The 16,387-nt window shown below is 40.3% G+C and overlaps 1 protein-coding gene across 3 annotated transcripts in view; it reads right to left on the bottom strand.

Moving 5' to 3' along the window:
• The window catches only part of kcnn1a (potassium intermediate/small conductance calcium-activated channel, subfamily N, member 1a), a 190,571-nt gene that overhangs the window by 134,924 nt on the left and 39,260 nt on the right, over positions 1-16,387 (bottom strand). The window contains exon 1 of one of the 3 annotated variants that reach the window (XM_057856873.1): positions 12,563-13,949. The exons of the other annotated variants lie outside the window; for them this stretch is intronic. Coding sequence (XP_057712856.1) covers positions 12,563-12,574 — 12 coding nt within the window. The 5' untranslated portion in view covers positions 12,575-13,949. Of the gene's footprint in view, positions 1-12,562; positions 13,950-16,387 lie in introns of those variants that run through there. 3 annotated transcript variants of the gene reach the window in all.

Here is a 16,387-nt window from a genome sequence, read left to right as displayed (position 1 = left end):
TGTAAACACATCACTTCACATCACGCCACTTCTGCAACCATAGCAGTTATTTATCGCCCCCCGAAACCACATCCATCATTCCTCTCTGAAGTTCATGATTTTCTCATTTCACTTTGCACCCTACACGCTAACGTACTGGTACTGGGCGATTTCAACATTCACATGGACTCACTCTCCTGTCGATTGGCTGCAGAATTCAAACAGGTTCTGGACTGTCTCAATCTCCACCAATCTGTCGATGGTCCCACCCACACCAAGGGCCACACCCTGGACTTAGTCATTACAGATTCCATTCACATTTCAGATCTTCACATCCAGGACATTGGCATTTCTGATCACCATGCAGTCACCTTCAAAATCCCTCTCCCTGCCCCCCTCACCAAACTACGTCGTCATATATCCTTCAGGAATTTCAAGAACATTGACTCCACATCCCTCAGTCAGCATCTGCAGCTCCTTTCCCCTCCTCCAAATACATCAGTCACTGGACTCATGGATTACTACAACCACAATCTCCTGTCTATCCTTGACACTCATGCGCCACTAAAAAAACGGACAGTCACCTTCACCCGTTCAGCTCCCTGGTTCACAGAGGAGCTGAGAACACTAAAAAGGACTGGCCGAGTCCTGGAGCGGGCCTATGTTACATCACGGCTGCTGGTGCATAAGTTGGCCTACCGGGAACATCAACGGAAATATGCCAAAGAACTTTCCAAGGCCAGGTTAGCTCACTACTCCAACATTATTAACAGTAACTCAGGTAACTCCAAACAACTCTTCACCACCGTCAAACACCTCCTTAAACCTCCAACTATAGCACACCACAATCAGACAGTCTCACAGTGCAACAAATTCATGGACTTCTTCACTACCAAAATACACAATATCCGCGCGTCTTTCTCCCATACTTACAGTTCTGTCACATTATGTGACATTGCACCCGTCACCCACAACCTGTCTCACTTTTCCCCCACAGTGCAGCAGGAGGTCGAGAAGGTCATCAATAAATCCAAACCATCCACTTGCTCCTTAGACCCCTTCCCTTCCCCTCTGCTTAAAGCACACTGCCACTCCATTAGCCGCTTAATAACAAAAATTATCAATCTTTCCCTTCAAACCGGGCATGTTCCGGCCACCCTCAAAACAGGTATCATCAAGCCCCTCCTCAAAAAACCCACTCTTGATCCCGATCCTCTGTCGAATTATAGACCCATCTCCAATCTCCCCTTCATTTCCAAAATTCTTGAAAAAACTGTATCCATCCAACTCCATAACCACCTGAAATCAAACCGTTTATATGAAAAATTCCAATCTGGTTTTCGTCCATCCCACAGCACCGAGACAGCGCTCATCAGAGTCACCAATGACCTTCTGATGACCTCTGACTCCGGTTCTACTTCCCTCCTTATCCTTCTCGACCTCTCTGCTGCATTTGATACTGTTGATCATCACATCCTCCTTCACCGCCTCCAACACGATATAGGTATCTCTGGCACTGCCCTACAGTGGTTTAAATCATACCTCACGGGAAGGACCGAGTTTGTAGCCCTGGGGGATGCTAAATCCCGCCCTAACACTGTTGTCTGCGGAGTCCCCCAGGGCTCTGTGCTCGGTCCAACCCTCTTCACCATTTACATACTACCCCTCGGTCGTGTCGTCTGCAGGCATGGAATACAATTCCATTGCTATGCTGACGACACACAACTATATTTCAAGGTCACTCCGTCCTCCACCCCCTCCTCCTCTGTTTCTCAACTTGACTCCTGCCTGGAGGAGATAAAGGCTTGGATGAGTGAAAACTTCCCGCAGCTGAACAGTTCCAAAACAGAAGCCATTCACATTGGTACCCCTCACCAGCTCTGTTCCGCCCCCATTTCCTCAGTCTCCTTTTTCGGCCACAAATCTTCCCTTTCCCCTTCTGTGACTAATTTGGGAGTCAGGTTTGACCCCCATCTTAGCTTTAACAATCACATCAATTACATTTGCAAAACCTCCTTCTTTCACCTCCGCAATATTGCCAAACTCCGGCCATCTCTCTCCCGTCCTGCTGCAGAGAGACTCGTACATGCCTTTATCTCCTCCAGGTTGGACTATTGCAATGCACTCCTCATCGGGATCCGTGGCAAGAGCCTACAGAGGCTTCAGTATGTCCAAAACAGCGCTGCCAGGGTCCTGATGAGGGTGCGTAAACATGAGCACATCACCCCCATCCTCCGCACCCTACACTGGCTCCCTGTTCACCTCCGTATTGAATTCAAAATCCTCCTTCACACCCATCACTGTCTACACGGTGTAGCCCCCACCTACCTCACCGAACTCCTCACATCACATACTTCAGACAGAACCCGGTCAGGCCAACAGCACCGTCTACTCCTGCCCAGGACTCGGCTCAAGACTATGGGCGACAGGGCCTTTACAGCCGCTGCTCCCCGTCTGTGGAACGCCCTCCCAGACCATCTCAGAGCCCCGCAGACGGTGGATGCATTTAAAAAAGGACTAAAAACTCACCTTTTTAAAAAAGCTTATTCTAGCTAATTTTATTTGACTGTATTACTTTTATCTGATTGGTATCTGATTTTATCTGTGCTTGTGTCTGTTTTGCTTTTACTGTTTTATTCTTAGTCTTTTGCATTTTATTTATTATTTTCTTTTTTTGCCAATGTGCACTTTGAGATTTGTTTTTCATATGTAAAGTGCGTTACAAATAAAATGCATTATTATTATTATTATGCTCTTATTGTAGGCTATACTCTGAATAACTGTTAATATGTTACGTTAACAGAAGCTTATTCAGCTTGCTCTCAATTTTATTGTGATTATGATGATATACAATGTTTTTTCTTGGTCACTGATCAAATTAAATTCCCCCAAAATGTGACTTTCACTCCAGTACGACCTGTTTTTTTCCTCTTCATCATGCATTTTTGGCGAGTGTGACCTATAATCCAAAAAAATATGGCGTGATAGTTGACTGAACCCGAACTTGCTCGCTTGCTTTAAACATGTTATTAACTTCTATTTATTGAAGCATACACCTGGAGTTCTCTTCTATTTACAGGGTGATCCAAAAAAAAGTTTACACTCAGTTGACTGCTTGTTTAAAAGCCATTGAAACATATCTAAATAGGTTGTCATGCTTATGTGATTCATTAAGGTCACTCAATGCAGCTGGTAATCTCTCGTCTCTACAATTCCTGTGCTTCTGCTGAAAATGAAGAAAACTTTAGCTGTGTGTGTGAGTGCCCCAACTCATGAGCAAGGTCACACCCTGGATTTGGTAATTTCACTTGGGCTTTCAGTCTCCATCAGGCAAAAATGCAGGCGTGCTGAACGCCAGTGGAAAAAGGACAAACTCCATGCGTCTCTGCGATTGCTGAGGGACACCTTAGCTGCCTACCAGGAGGCCATAAAACAGGCCGAGTCTAGTTATTTATCTACCATTATAAATAACAGCTCCAATCATCCAAGACTCCTTTTTAACACTATTGATTCTGTTTTAAACCCACAACCCACTGTCTTAACTGATGTGTCAGCTGCCAAATGTGAAGAGTTTCTCAATTTCTTTCAAAACAAGGTCTCTTCAGTTAGGCAAAATGTCTGCAACTCTGGTTTCTCATCCGATAACGTGCGTCCTTCAAAACTGCTCAATGTCTTTGAGCAATTTGATCATATTTCATTGTCATCCCTCACCGAAATAGTTAGTAGCATGAAACCCACTAACTGTCCATTAGACGTAATACCAGCTAGGCTTCTGAAGGAAGTCTTTAGTTGCCTTGGATCAAGTCTGCTGTCTCTCATAAACACCTCTCTCAGTTCGGGTTCTGTCCCAGCTGCCTTCAAACAGGCTGTAGTCAGACCCCTTCTTAAAAAACCCCATCTCGACTCCTCTGTGCTGTCCAACTTTAGACCTGTCTCCCACTTGTCTTTCCTTTCCAAAGTTTTAGAAAAAGTTGTTTTTATTCAATTGCAAACCTTCTTAGAGACAAATTCCACCCTTGACAAGTTCCAATCAGGTTTTAGGTCCAGACATAGCACTGAGTCAGCATTGTTAAAAGTACATAACGACATTGCTCTTATAATGGATAATGGAAACCCGGCTATCCTTGTTTTACTGGACCTCACAGCAGCATTCGATACAGTTGACCATTCAGTCCTTGTATCTCGTTTAGAACATTTCATAGGTATCCGTGGTAACGCTTTAAAATGGTTTAAATCCTATTTACAACATAGAACATTCTCGGTAATGATTGGGGAATTTTCCTCCTCACAAACTTCTCTGTCTTGCGGGGTACCGCAAGGCTCTATTTTAGGGCCTGTTCTTTTTGAGCTTTATCTCCTACCTTTAGGATCAATTATAAAAAAAAACATAATATCGCTTTTCATTTTTATGCTGATGACCTGCAGCTTTATCTGCCCCTGACACCTAACAAAAAAACTGCTCTTGCTAAATTGATGGGGTGCATATCTGATGTGAAGCAGTGGCTTGCACAAAACTTTTTACACCTTAACGAGAGCAAAACTGAATTTATTACTTTTGGCACACCTTCCATGATGAAAGCCCTTCAGCCCAACTCTGGCGCTCCGGCTGACATTTTTAAGACACATGTTAAAAATCTCGGAGTGATATTCGATAGCAGGCTTAACTTTGAAAAACAGATTAGTTCCGTTGTAAGAGCAAGTTTTTTCAAGCTTCGTCTCTTAGCCAAAGCGAAGCCTTTTCTTAGTCGCCACGACCTTGAAAAAGCAATTCACGCTTTTATAAGTTCAAGGCTGGACTACTGCAATGCACTTTATGTTGGCCTACCCAAGTCCTCGATCTCTCGGCTGCAACTTGTTCAAAATGCTGCTGCTCGATTTTTAACAGGTACACCTAGACGTGAGCATATTACCCCCATGCTATCATCACTCCACTGGCGTCCAGTCCATTTTAGAATTGATTTCAAACTTTTACTGTTTGTTTTTAATTCTATTAATGGCCAGGCTCCATCTTATCTATCGGAAATTTTAACTTTTCATAACTCTGGCAGGACTCTTCATTCGACCGGCCAGCTTCTTTTAGATGTTCCAAGGTCAAAACTTAAACAGTGGGGAGACCGATCCTTTGCGGTTGCTGCCTCCAGGCTGTGGAACAGCCTTCCCCCCGAAATCCGCACCACCACGGATGTAGGTCTTTTTAAGTCTCGGCTGAAAACACACCTTTTTAGACTCGCCTTTTACAAAGATTAGGATAGCCTGGTTTTATTAGCTTAAGGGCTTTTTTAATGTTTTTTCGATTTTATCGGTTTTATTGTTTTACTTGCTGGAATGTTATTGCGATGCGCTCTTTGTTTTATTTTATTTTTTAAAATGTCATTGTATAATATTTTCCTGCCTTTTATTTATCTTGAGCCATGTTTTGTTGTAAAGCACTTTGAGGGCCTTTCGGGTTTTGTAAAGGGCTATATAAATAAATTTTGATTGATTGATTGATTTGATTGATTGACTGTACCTGAATTGCTGCGTGCCGGTCTGACACCTACTGAGATTGCAGCAAATCTGAGAATATCCAGATGTGCAGTCTACAAAGTTAAAAAGAAGCTGAAAGATACTGGAACAGCCTCACGAAAACCTGGGTCTGGAAGTGCCTGATCTGTGGGGACCAAAAAGTTGATTGACAAGGTGATATGTGGCCACCCAGAGTCCAGATCTCAATCCCCTGGATTATAGCATATGGGCAACTGTGGAGGACAGTGCCTGTAAGAAGCCACAAACTTCTGTGGCAGCCTTGGAGAGGTCCATTGTTAGATCTTGGGAAAAGATGACAGCATCCTACATAAAGAAGACCTGTCAAGCGTTCCGCAGGCGCCTGGAGGCTGTTGTGACACTTAAGGGAGGACACATTGAAAAATAGAGTGTACTGTAAATGTTCTTTACAATAATGTATAATTTGTGATTAAATTCTAATTCTAAGATGAATAAAAATGGCATTTAAATTGTATTATGGCAGTGTAAACTTTTTTTTGGGTCACCCTGTAGATACTTTGGCATTGTTCCGCCTGTTTTTGATTGTGTGTACTTTTATGTTTGTGTAAGCAGGAATACAGTACATGAAAAAAGGACTGATTTTGATTAGCTTTAGTGGACTGCTAGACAATCACCCAAAGAACAATCCATTACATTTGGATATAATCCAGATTTTTTTTCTCATAAGGATTACAAAAATACTAATTCACTTAGTTCCACGAGACGTTCTGGAGACACTAATTACACTTTGGTGCATGTCCAGGTGCCGATTCAGGAAATATTTCTCACTCTGGGTTACCTAATCTGTCCTAATGATACAGTTTGGGTTTAGGCACTGGATAGCTATGATAGCGTTTTAATGTTTTTTTGTTTTGTTTTGTTTTTTAATGTATAGTATTGCATAGCATTACTAATTTAGGTAGTGCTCCTAAATTGTCAACACGAGGAAAGCCTATCTCTTGGTTTCATTAAATTACAGTGAAACAACTGACAGGTCTGTATTGTAGCTGGCAACACATGCAAAGGTGTAAAAATATGCACAAGGAAAAGGGCAGACACTGCTTGTGACCTCCTTTGACAGCACATCAATGATGCCATGCTTGAACATTAAGGGAAAACATGGATTGGCTTTCAGGTGGCAATTTTTGCACTATAAGGCGCACCAAACATGTTAGAGTACTGTAAAAAGTACAATATTGTAACATGTTTGGAACTTTTGTTCAAAGAAAAAAAAAAAAACTCTTTTTTTCGGTATCGGATCAGGACTCAGTGTCGGCAGATTCTCAAAATCAGGTGACTCGAACTTGGGTGCAAAAATATGCAATCGGGACATCCTTAACATATATATATTTGTGAAAACTATATAAAATTAAAATACAAGTGCTAATAGATTGCACTAAAATAAATAAAATAGACGCCGGCATGGGGGGGGGTGACTTAGGCTCGGTTAATTCTGCAGGTTTAAATGCACAATTCCGATTTTTTTATCATATCTGTTTTTTTGGCCTGCCCGTTCAGATTGCCTCTGTTCATTGAGCACATTCAAGTATTACGCATGTGCACTAACTTGCAGTGCGACACGCGCTGAGCAAACTGACCAACATGCGCAGAAGCATCAAAACATCAAAACAAATGACTACACATGCTGGCTCTGCATCATTCTAGGGTGACCATATATTAATTTCCAAAAAGAGGACAAAAATAACAGACATAATTAATCCCCGTTTAGTCTTACATTCAAAGTTTATACAGATTGATGTGTCGTGCATGCACGCACAAGCGTACGGTCAGTTTGCCCCGACTCTCGGTCATGTAAGCAATATTGAAATACACTACTGCTCATTTAGCACACCGAAAGAAAACAGAGCATTGTCAAGCAAGCCCCCCCCATTTTATTTTGTTCATGACTGTTGTCAAGCCCGTCTCTTCCCAAAAAAGCCAAGCAATAATTTTCAGCTCCATGGTCACCTTTCCCCGTGCCACTCGTTCTTTGCTGACGTACTGTAATTGCTGCATGAATTACGATTTGGGAAATTTGACAGTTCGGACGGCAGGCACATTCTGGAAAATTCTATGCAACTTTTCACATTCAGACCGTCAAGTTAATGCCTCACTCGAGTCGAAAAACACAAAAAAATTGGACTTGCATTAAGACCTGCGGTATAAAGCTGTTCTTAAGGCTACATCTACACTAGGACAGATAATGGCCTTAAATGTGTAATTAGTTAGATTATACGGCATGTCGGCTACACTATTCTGACTCTAATCCGTGCAAGAACTTACACAGATAAGTTATTTGGCTAATATTACCCGCCGCTTAATATCGACTAGTGTGCCCATACAATAATCGAATACTTAGGAAGTACCGTTATGCCATCGCCATTTTTAGTGCAGCATGACGGCATCGTAAACAATGGAGGCAGACGATCAAGACGTTCTCGACGTTAGGCATTCCTGCTCCTCTTTTCTTTTCCACATATTTTCTTGAACCTTCAAATAACGTCACACTAATATGCTTCAATTCAGTCCCATTTGTGGTCCCCCCATTGCAAAATACGCGGAAACAACGCGGGAGACGAGCTCTGTAAGAAAATGCTGAACTCTCCGGATGATCAAGACGTTTTCGACGCTAGGCATTCTGCTCCTCTTTTCTTTTCCCCATATTTTCTTGAACATTCAAATAACGTTGCAATAATATGCTTCAAAACAGTGCCCATTTGTGGTCCCCCATCACGAAATACGCGGAGACAACGCGAGAGACGAGCTCTGTAAGAAAACGCTCAAGTCTGGGATCAGCCAGCTGCGGTGCTGGCCCCTCCCAACTCAATGCCAACCGAACATGAGTATCTAAAAATGCGTAGAGGAAAACTAAACCCTTAAAAGTGAAAGTCAAAGAGGTGCGTGATCAGTTTTTTTCATGACATTTCCGCCTGTCAAAAATGTCGCCACTTCCAGGATCGCCACTATTATGCACAAGTACTCCTGGTTAGGGATGGGAATTGATAGGATTTTTACGATTCCGATTCCATTATCGATATTGCTTAACGATTCGATTCTTTATCGATTCTCTTATCGATTCTAATTTGGGGGAAAAGAACAAACGTTTTGATTGGCATCGAGTTTGTTTACTCAGAAGTCACAACCTTACAAACTCACAACGAGATCAAAAGAGGCCCAAAGCCTCAATGTTAACTGTGGCAATAAGTGGCAAATACACAAGAATGTGTGACATTTTACTGAAACATTTATCTAATAGAAATAAAAAATATTGGTATATATTGGCAGATAGGTTTTTGTTCTGCCTTTGGCAATATGTGTTAAAGCAGGGGTCCCCAAACTTTTTCCTGTGAGGGCCACATAACTTTTCCCTTCTCTGATGAGGGGCCAGGGTCAGTTTGTTACAGAAAAAGTGTGATGATTGCAGAAGTGCATAAATGTAAAAAATCATTGTTTTTCAGAAAGCCACAATCAAATAACCCTTTCTGGATTCTTTATAATAATAATAATAATTAATAATAAAAACACTATTAATTAAATAGATAATAACCAAATAACCCTCTCTGAATTCTTCAAGGAAAAGGCCAGAAAATAAATAACACGATTGAGAAAAAAAAAAAAAAAATTCAAAATGGCCGGACCCAATGTGGAGGCGGGCCGTATTTGGGCCGCGGGCCGCAGTTTGAGGACTCCTCGAGCGCGCATACACCCAAAGAAGAAATGCTGCATCCAAGTGAGTGAGAGAGGGAAACACTTCTACGAGCCTACGTTCTTTGTTAATGTTAATATCTACAGAGGCAACGCCTGTATGTATCATCTTTTGTGTTGTTGTTGTTGTGTTTCCACTCGCGATCGGACACTTAAATCCAGTTGTGTAGTGGTTTGAACGATGTGCTAATGCTAGCAAACGAATGCTAACCATACTGTTATTAGCAGCTAATCATCGCTGATTTACGTTGATGCAAACCTGTTTGTTAATGGGGACAAAATTGATTTGTTTCATTTCTATTCTTAGTTTCACTCTTCAAGTGATGGTTGAATAAAGTCAGCAAATTATACCAACGTCTTCTGCATCGTCATTTGGGAGTTTAGCCAGCTGTATAGCCGGGACTTTTATTTTTATTTTTTTTTATAGCCAGGACTGAGCCTTAGCCTCTCTGTGAGGACAGCGCAATCGTATTCCCACACGATGCAGTTATCTCCACCTTGCAATGACTGCAAGTTGCTTTGTTGTAATTTTTCCTCGTGAAGTGAAGACACACTTTCGAGCGTTTGAACCTACGTGCTGTCATTGTTATGTTTATGGCTGCAATGCTCGTGCTTACCCATCGTAACCTTTCATTTTCACTCTTTCCTGGTGAAGTGTAGTCAAACTTTGGAGCGAGTGGTTCTTGGCGCCATGCTAGTTTGATGCGTCTGGACAACACACATCACGACGCAATACGCGTCTTTAGGAATCGTTAAAGGGATCGTTCAGGCTTTTTCATTGTGATGTCGAGGCCTCGAAACACTCGGAACCGGTTCCGAATTGGAATCGGATTTCGATTCCCATCCCTACTCCTGGTTGCGGCTTCCAGGAAATATACGTAGCGCGTGATGCGTTCAATTGCGCTCTCAAAAAAAAAAAAAAAACAGTGATTACAAAACGGAGTTCCCAACCCCTGGTCTAAAAGGCATAGTAATTTCGAAATTTCCTGCCGGGAAGTAATGAGTTTCCTGTTTAGAGATAAACTGCGTGGGCGATGGAGTAACACATGATTCTGCTCCTTTCTACATATGCGTAGTTTGAACAAATGCAGGCGTACCTTGCAGAAGCGGGGGGGGGATTAAATGCACCTTAAACGTAGTGGGGACAGTTATAAAAATAGTCGGCAAAATACCCGGGAGAAAATTATCTGTCCTAGTCTAGACGTAGCCTTAAGTCAACGTCCTCAATGCATGATTCTCCATTGATTACAGGCACTACATATCTGATCTTCTGGGAGGAGAAAAGTTTGTTCCCTGCATAGTTATCCTGCCATTATTGTGCAACCTGTCACAGGTCTCTTAGTAGACTTGTCAGGGCTGAGATGTGGTGGACATTTTTACAAATTCATTCATCTTCCGTGCCACTTCATAGGGGTACCAGAGGACATCCCATCTCACTATAGGCAGTAGGCAGGGTACACCCTGAATTGGTTGCCAGCCTATTGCAGGGTACAAGGAGACAGACAACCATTGATGCACACACTCATACCTAAAGACAAATTAGACGCACAGGGAGAACATGTAAACTTAACACAGGAGACAGGAGCCCGTGCTTTAACTCTTGATCTCAGAACTGTTAGGGTGAAAAAGATATGGTTAATTGATCTTTACATGTGTAAAGTTGTTCAACTCATGGATCGTATATGGCTAAAATTTGAATTATGTCAGGTATTAGTTAAGTCCTGTGTTAATAAGTGTATTTAAAAATAAAATATCTAATCATTTTTGCATGTAATTTTTTAAAAAATGCAATTAATCGTGAGTTGACTATGGAATGCATGCGATTAATCGCAATTTAAATAATTTTTTCGCTTGAAGCACTAATCATTTGTCAATACAATATGTTTTATGGAATGCTAATTTTCTAGAACAATATGTTTCAGAATATACCGCTCGTCACTATGTCTATCTAATCCCTTAGCAAAGAAAACAAACAGCACCAATTAAATGCTAATCTAGTTGTACAGAACACTGTACAACAACAATGTACTGTAAAAGCTCACACTGAGCACGGCAACTGTAAGTCCTCCAGACAGTGTCAATGAGACAGTTGGACGTTTGCGAGAGTGACACAGTCATGTTGACCTAGCCTACATCTTACAGGTGAGTCTATAAGCATATTATAGGTACTGACAACAGCATTCCAGTAATAGCTTTCCATCCTTTTGTCAACCATCCTTCCTGCAATGACAGTCCCACACACAACCTTGGCTTCCCCTGAACTAGGCGAAAGCACACACTGCTCTAACAAGAACCAGCTGAACAAAAATGAAAAAAAAAACTGATCAGACTATCCTAGATTTTCTTGTTGTCATATTCAACATTGGGAGTAACTCAGTAACTCAAAGCTGCCAGCCTCTCCCAGTTAAAATGGGATTGGACATTTATTTTCATTTTGGACATTTATTTATTGGACATTTTCAAAGGCAATGAATGAGGATGATACATTAAAAATGATTCTAAATTAAATGCATAACAAAATGAAGTTTGGTTGAAGTTTGACCTTCGATTGGTGGGGCAGTACTTCTTGTCACCATTCCCGATTTTTATCAAAAGCTTTTTCTCTGAATAAAAAATTCAGAACTCCCGGCATCATACTTGCTTTATGAGATGGTATCTGTACTACGCCTGATGAAAAACTGGTGGCTGCCAGTTTTAAACACACACACACCCAAAAATGCAAAAACAATCAGCTTCCCACAGCATCTTGTGTCTTGCCCAAGTGTCAGTAGGTTATCATTAGTAGACGTTCAGTCCATTTGAACAGGGAGGGTTGCAGCAAATGAACATTTATTTTTTATTTATATTCGCTGACAAACCTCCCACTTCAAATGGATTGGACTTCTAGCGCCACTGAACGCAAATCAGCTTCAGTGCATTATTGGGGGCTGTAACCAGTCTTTTTCTGTTTTTATTTGTATTCTCTTGAGATACAATTTATCTAATATGAAAAAAACAATAATGATGAATAATTGAATAGATACAGTGGTATGAAAAAGTATCTGAACCTTTTGGAGTTTCTCACATTTCTGCATAATATCACCATCAAATGTAATCTGATCTTTGTCTATGTCAAACAGATATAAAAACAGTGTCTGCTTTAACTAAAACCACCCAAAGATTTATAGGTTTTCGTATTTTAATGAGGATATTATGCAAATAATGACAGAAGGGGGAAAAATAAGCAAGTGAACCCTCTGCCTAAGGAGACTTAAAGAGCAATTGAAACCAATTTTTACCAAACAATTTAAGTCAGGTGTGTGCCCAATCACGGATGAGTGGTTTAGAGCTGCCCTGCCCACTATAAAACACACACCTGGTAAGACATGTCTTGATGAGAAGCATTATCTGATGTGCATCATGGCTCAGTCAAAAGAGCTGTCCGAAGACCTGCCATCAAGGATTGTTGATTCGTTTAAAGCTGAGAAAGGACACAAAACCATATCTAAAAGTCTGGATGTTCATCAATCGACATTCAGAAAACCTGTTTACAAATGGAGAGAGTTTGGCACTGTTGCTTCTCTCCAAAGGAGTGGTCGTCCACTAAAGATGGTGCCAAGAGTTCAGCGCAGAATACCCAGAGGGGTAAAAAAGAACCCTTGTGTGTCTGCTAAAGACTTACAGAAATCACTGGCACAGTCCACTATATCTGTGCACACATCAACTATCTGTCATATTATGGCCAACAATGGTGTTCATGGGAGCCAAGAATGGTGTCCATGGGAGGACTCCACGGAGGAAGCCACTGCTGTCTAAAAAAACATTGCTGCTTGATTAATGTTCTCAAAAAGGCACTTGGACACTCCACAGAAGTTTTGGCAAAATATTTTGTGGACTGACAAAACCAAATTGTTTGGGAGTAAAAAAAAATATTCAATGCGATGGCTCACTTACTTATTTTTCTCCCATCCGTCATTGTTTACATACTATCCTCATTCAAATATGAAAACCTATGAATGTTTGGGTGGTTTTATTAAAGCAGACAGTTTTTTTCATCTGGGTGATTTTGACAAAGATCAGATCACATTTGATGGTGATTTCATGCAGAAATGTGAGAAATTCCAAAAGGTTCAGATACTTTTTTATACCACTGTATACACCCTGCAAAGCACACCTCCTTAAAACTAGTTATATTCCCTTTGTTTTCGGTGTAAATATACAAATAAGTGAAATTATCTGTCAGTGCTTCAAGTAAATTTTACTCACCCAGATTTCTTGAAATAAGGAAAATAGCTGGCTCAAAATAATCTTAACAGACTTATTTTAAGCAATAAATTAGTAGATTTAATCTTTAAAAAGCTTGTTTGTCAGAAACGTTCTTAATTCAAGAATAGATATTGTTCAAAACATTATTTGAAACCTTTTTTTTTTTTTTCTGGATTTCGGTGAATAATTACCAACTTTTAAATATAGGGGTGTAATAAGAACAAATATTTACTTAAAGTAAAATGGAATAATCTGACGCATTAATCTGTTAACTAGTATTTAACACTCATACAACACTCATGGAGAAAAAATTATTTGACTGGATTTAAGAAAAATAATCTGATTAAAATGTTATAAATTTGCAGTGTATGTAAATATATAAAATTGGAAAATGGCATCTACATATGTGGATATAACATTTTGAGTCAAACCAAATATAAACAAATGTTAATAATGTGACCTACACGACCCAGTTTATCCTAAATTACCTCAAATAGTCAACTGCCCTATAAAGGGTTAAACACACATGGTGACTCTGACCATTTTCATCCTGAAAGCAAGTCTTGTGCCCATTGTTGAAAATAATCCTCAGTAGATATGAACAAATCCACCAGTATTGGTAGACTACAGTGTCCCTGCAGGGGATATCACCATAGCAGTAAGTGGCAGGCATTAGAGTACTTACACAGCCTATCACAATGGACGCAGTAATGCATCTTTCAAACCACAATGTTATTGAGGCAGGACACAATATCGTGCTACCCCCCGCTGGTTCAGTGGTCTAGCTATTAAGTTTCAGGGTGTGCTCTGGGATACTGTAATCGTATACACTTTATCAGGCTTGTTCTGTCACAAGTGTTTTGTTTATGGGATTTCAAACAGGGGCTTGGGAGGTATGGGCTTCCTCATTAAGAGCGGGTCGATAAGATGTAAACGCGATCCCCCAAATATCTCGGAGTAGTTAAGCATGTCAAATTGGAATACTTGGCGGATTGGAGCCGCTGGAAACGGTTCGATACTGAAGGAGAGCTTTGCGTAGCCGGATTATGCAATAGTTGGGCAATCACTGTGCATAGATGAGAGTGTGGTGTTTGGATTACTGCAGAATGCTTAATTTTTTATATTTGTTCAGGGGTTGAACAGTAGTCAACAGTGAATATTGTCTGTGAAGGCTGTTGATGTCAATAACAGGCAGATTCTACAATTAGCTTAGAAAATCACTAACAAAAACAACACTGATAACAACAACATATATAATAAATATTCTAAAAAGAGCTTTCGTAGATTGGTTTCAGAGTAATTTTAATATTTCTGCCACTTGACAATAGGACTGTAGATTTTATAATCGTATGACATCCATTCTTTGGACAATGAAACGATATTGACCAATATTACAAAGTTTGATTCAAGAGCCTTTGATTTATTTTATACAATATTATGTATACGTTTAATAATCTGTTATGTTTAATCAAAGGCAGTATAAAAATACAAAGGATTTTTTACAATTCTGACTATTTTGTTGCAGAAACAATTTAGACATTTGGGGAAAAAAAACACCTTTGAACTTTAAGATGCCAATGTTGATTGATGTTTTACTGTTCGATTGGATTGTTGCTTAATCAGTTGATGTGTCAATTTAGATAGATGGATCATTACCCTCCTACTTGACACTGTAAAAACTTGGATTAGTAATGCAGAAGCCCCCATCTAGAGATTATTATTATTATTTTATTTATTCATTCATTCATTTTCCATTAATGCCCATATTGCTTAATCTTGCCAAATTTCTACGCGTAGATTAATGCAGTAAATGCAATTTTACCAATAAATGGGAAGAACAATAAGCAGCCTATTGTCACTGTGCTTGGCTAGCAACAATTCCAGGTTCTTCCAACTCTCACCCAAATTCTGCTGGGATCAAGATCAGCTCACCCGCAAATGTAATGAGGACAAGTGCTATCAAAAATGCATGGAACCCCCTTCTCATGACTTAACTCTAAAAGCAGAACCACTCTTTGTGCAGAGCCCATCAAGGCTAAACAATCATATTCTGGATTCGTTCAGAATTGTAAATCTTCATTGCTTTCCCAGTCCTGTATAATTTTGAGAGGCATGTTTGATTTTGGTTTCACTTAACTGAGGCTGCAATAATCGTTTAAAATCGATTAATAAATTAGTGGACAACAAATTTGATAATCAATTTTTGCCAGCAGCTATTAGCAGTCCCGTTTGGGTCCTTGTTTGTGTGGAATTTGAGCTTGCACGCGCCAGTGATTAGAGCAAGAGAGAGAGAGTTCACTGCTACACTCAGGGTGGGTTGCTGAATCAATAATATTAGGACATGTCGAGAGTTAGATTGTCTTTTGTGTCGTTAGATCCAGTGTGCCTCCGTCAGAGGTGAGTACATGAAGCCAATTTGTATTTTTTTGTTGATGAGACGTTACTACTTAACATGAAGCGCTAAGCTAGTTTGCGCTTACGCTAATCAGTGTTTTAAGTGTCCGTTTGTATTGTGTTTTGGAGAAGCATTTAGCACTAGAGTTATTGTTTGATAGAAAAGTTTTCTCATTTCTTTATATAAAGAAACCAGACACGTAAACCCATTCATTTAACAGCTTAGAATCTCCTTTCAACACAAACTCTCGTTCAAACTGTAAATTGTCAAACAGGAGAGTGTGCTTTGAAATTGGATTTGGGCTGTATTTTATGAACAACTGTTTGACAAAGAAAACTGACTCATTACAGTCTGCCCCCTCCTTATCTGATTATGTTGTTTACTTTTTCATTCATTCATTCATTCATTTTCCAAGCCGCTTATCCTCACTCGGGTCATGGGGGTGCTGGAGCCAATCCCAGCTAATTATGGGCAGTAGGCGGGGTACACCCTGCATCTGTTGTCAGCCAATTGCAGTGTTGTTTAGTTTGTTTAAAGAAA

Source organism: Corythoichthys intestinalis, chromosome 14 (genome assembly GCF_030265065.1).
Source record: "Corythoichthys intestinalis isolate RoL2023-P3 chromosome 14, ASM3026506v1, whole genome shotgun sequence".
NCBI lineage: Eukaryota > Metazoa > Chordata > Actinopteri > Syngnathiformes > Syngnathidae > Corythoichthys > Corythoichthys intestinalis.
Note: the sequence above shows the minus strand (reverse complement) of the source record. Positions and strands in the feature narration are given on the sequence as shown.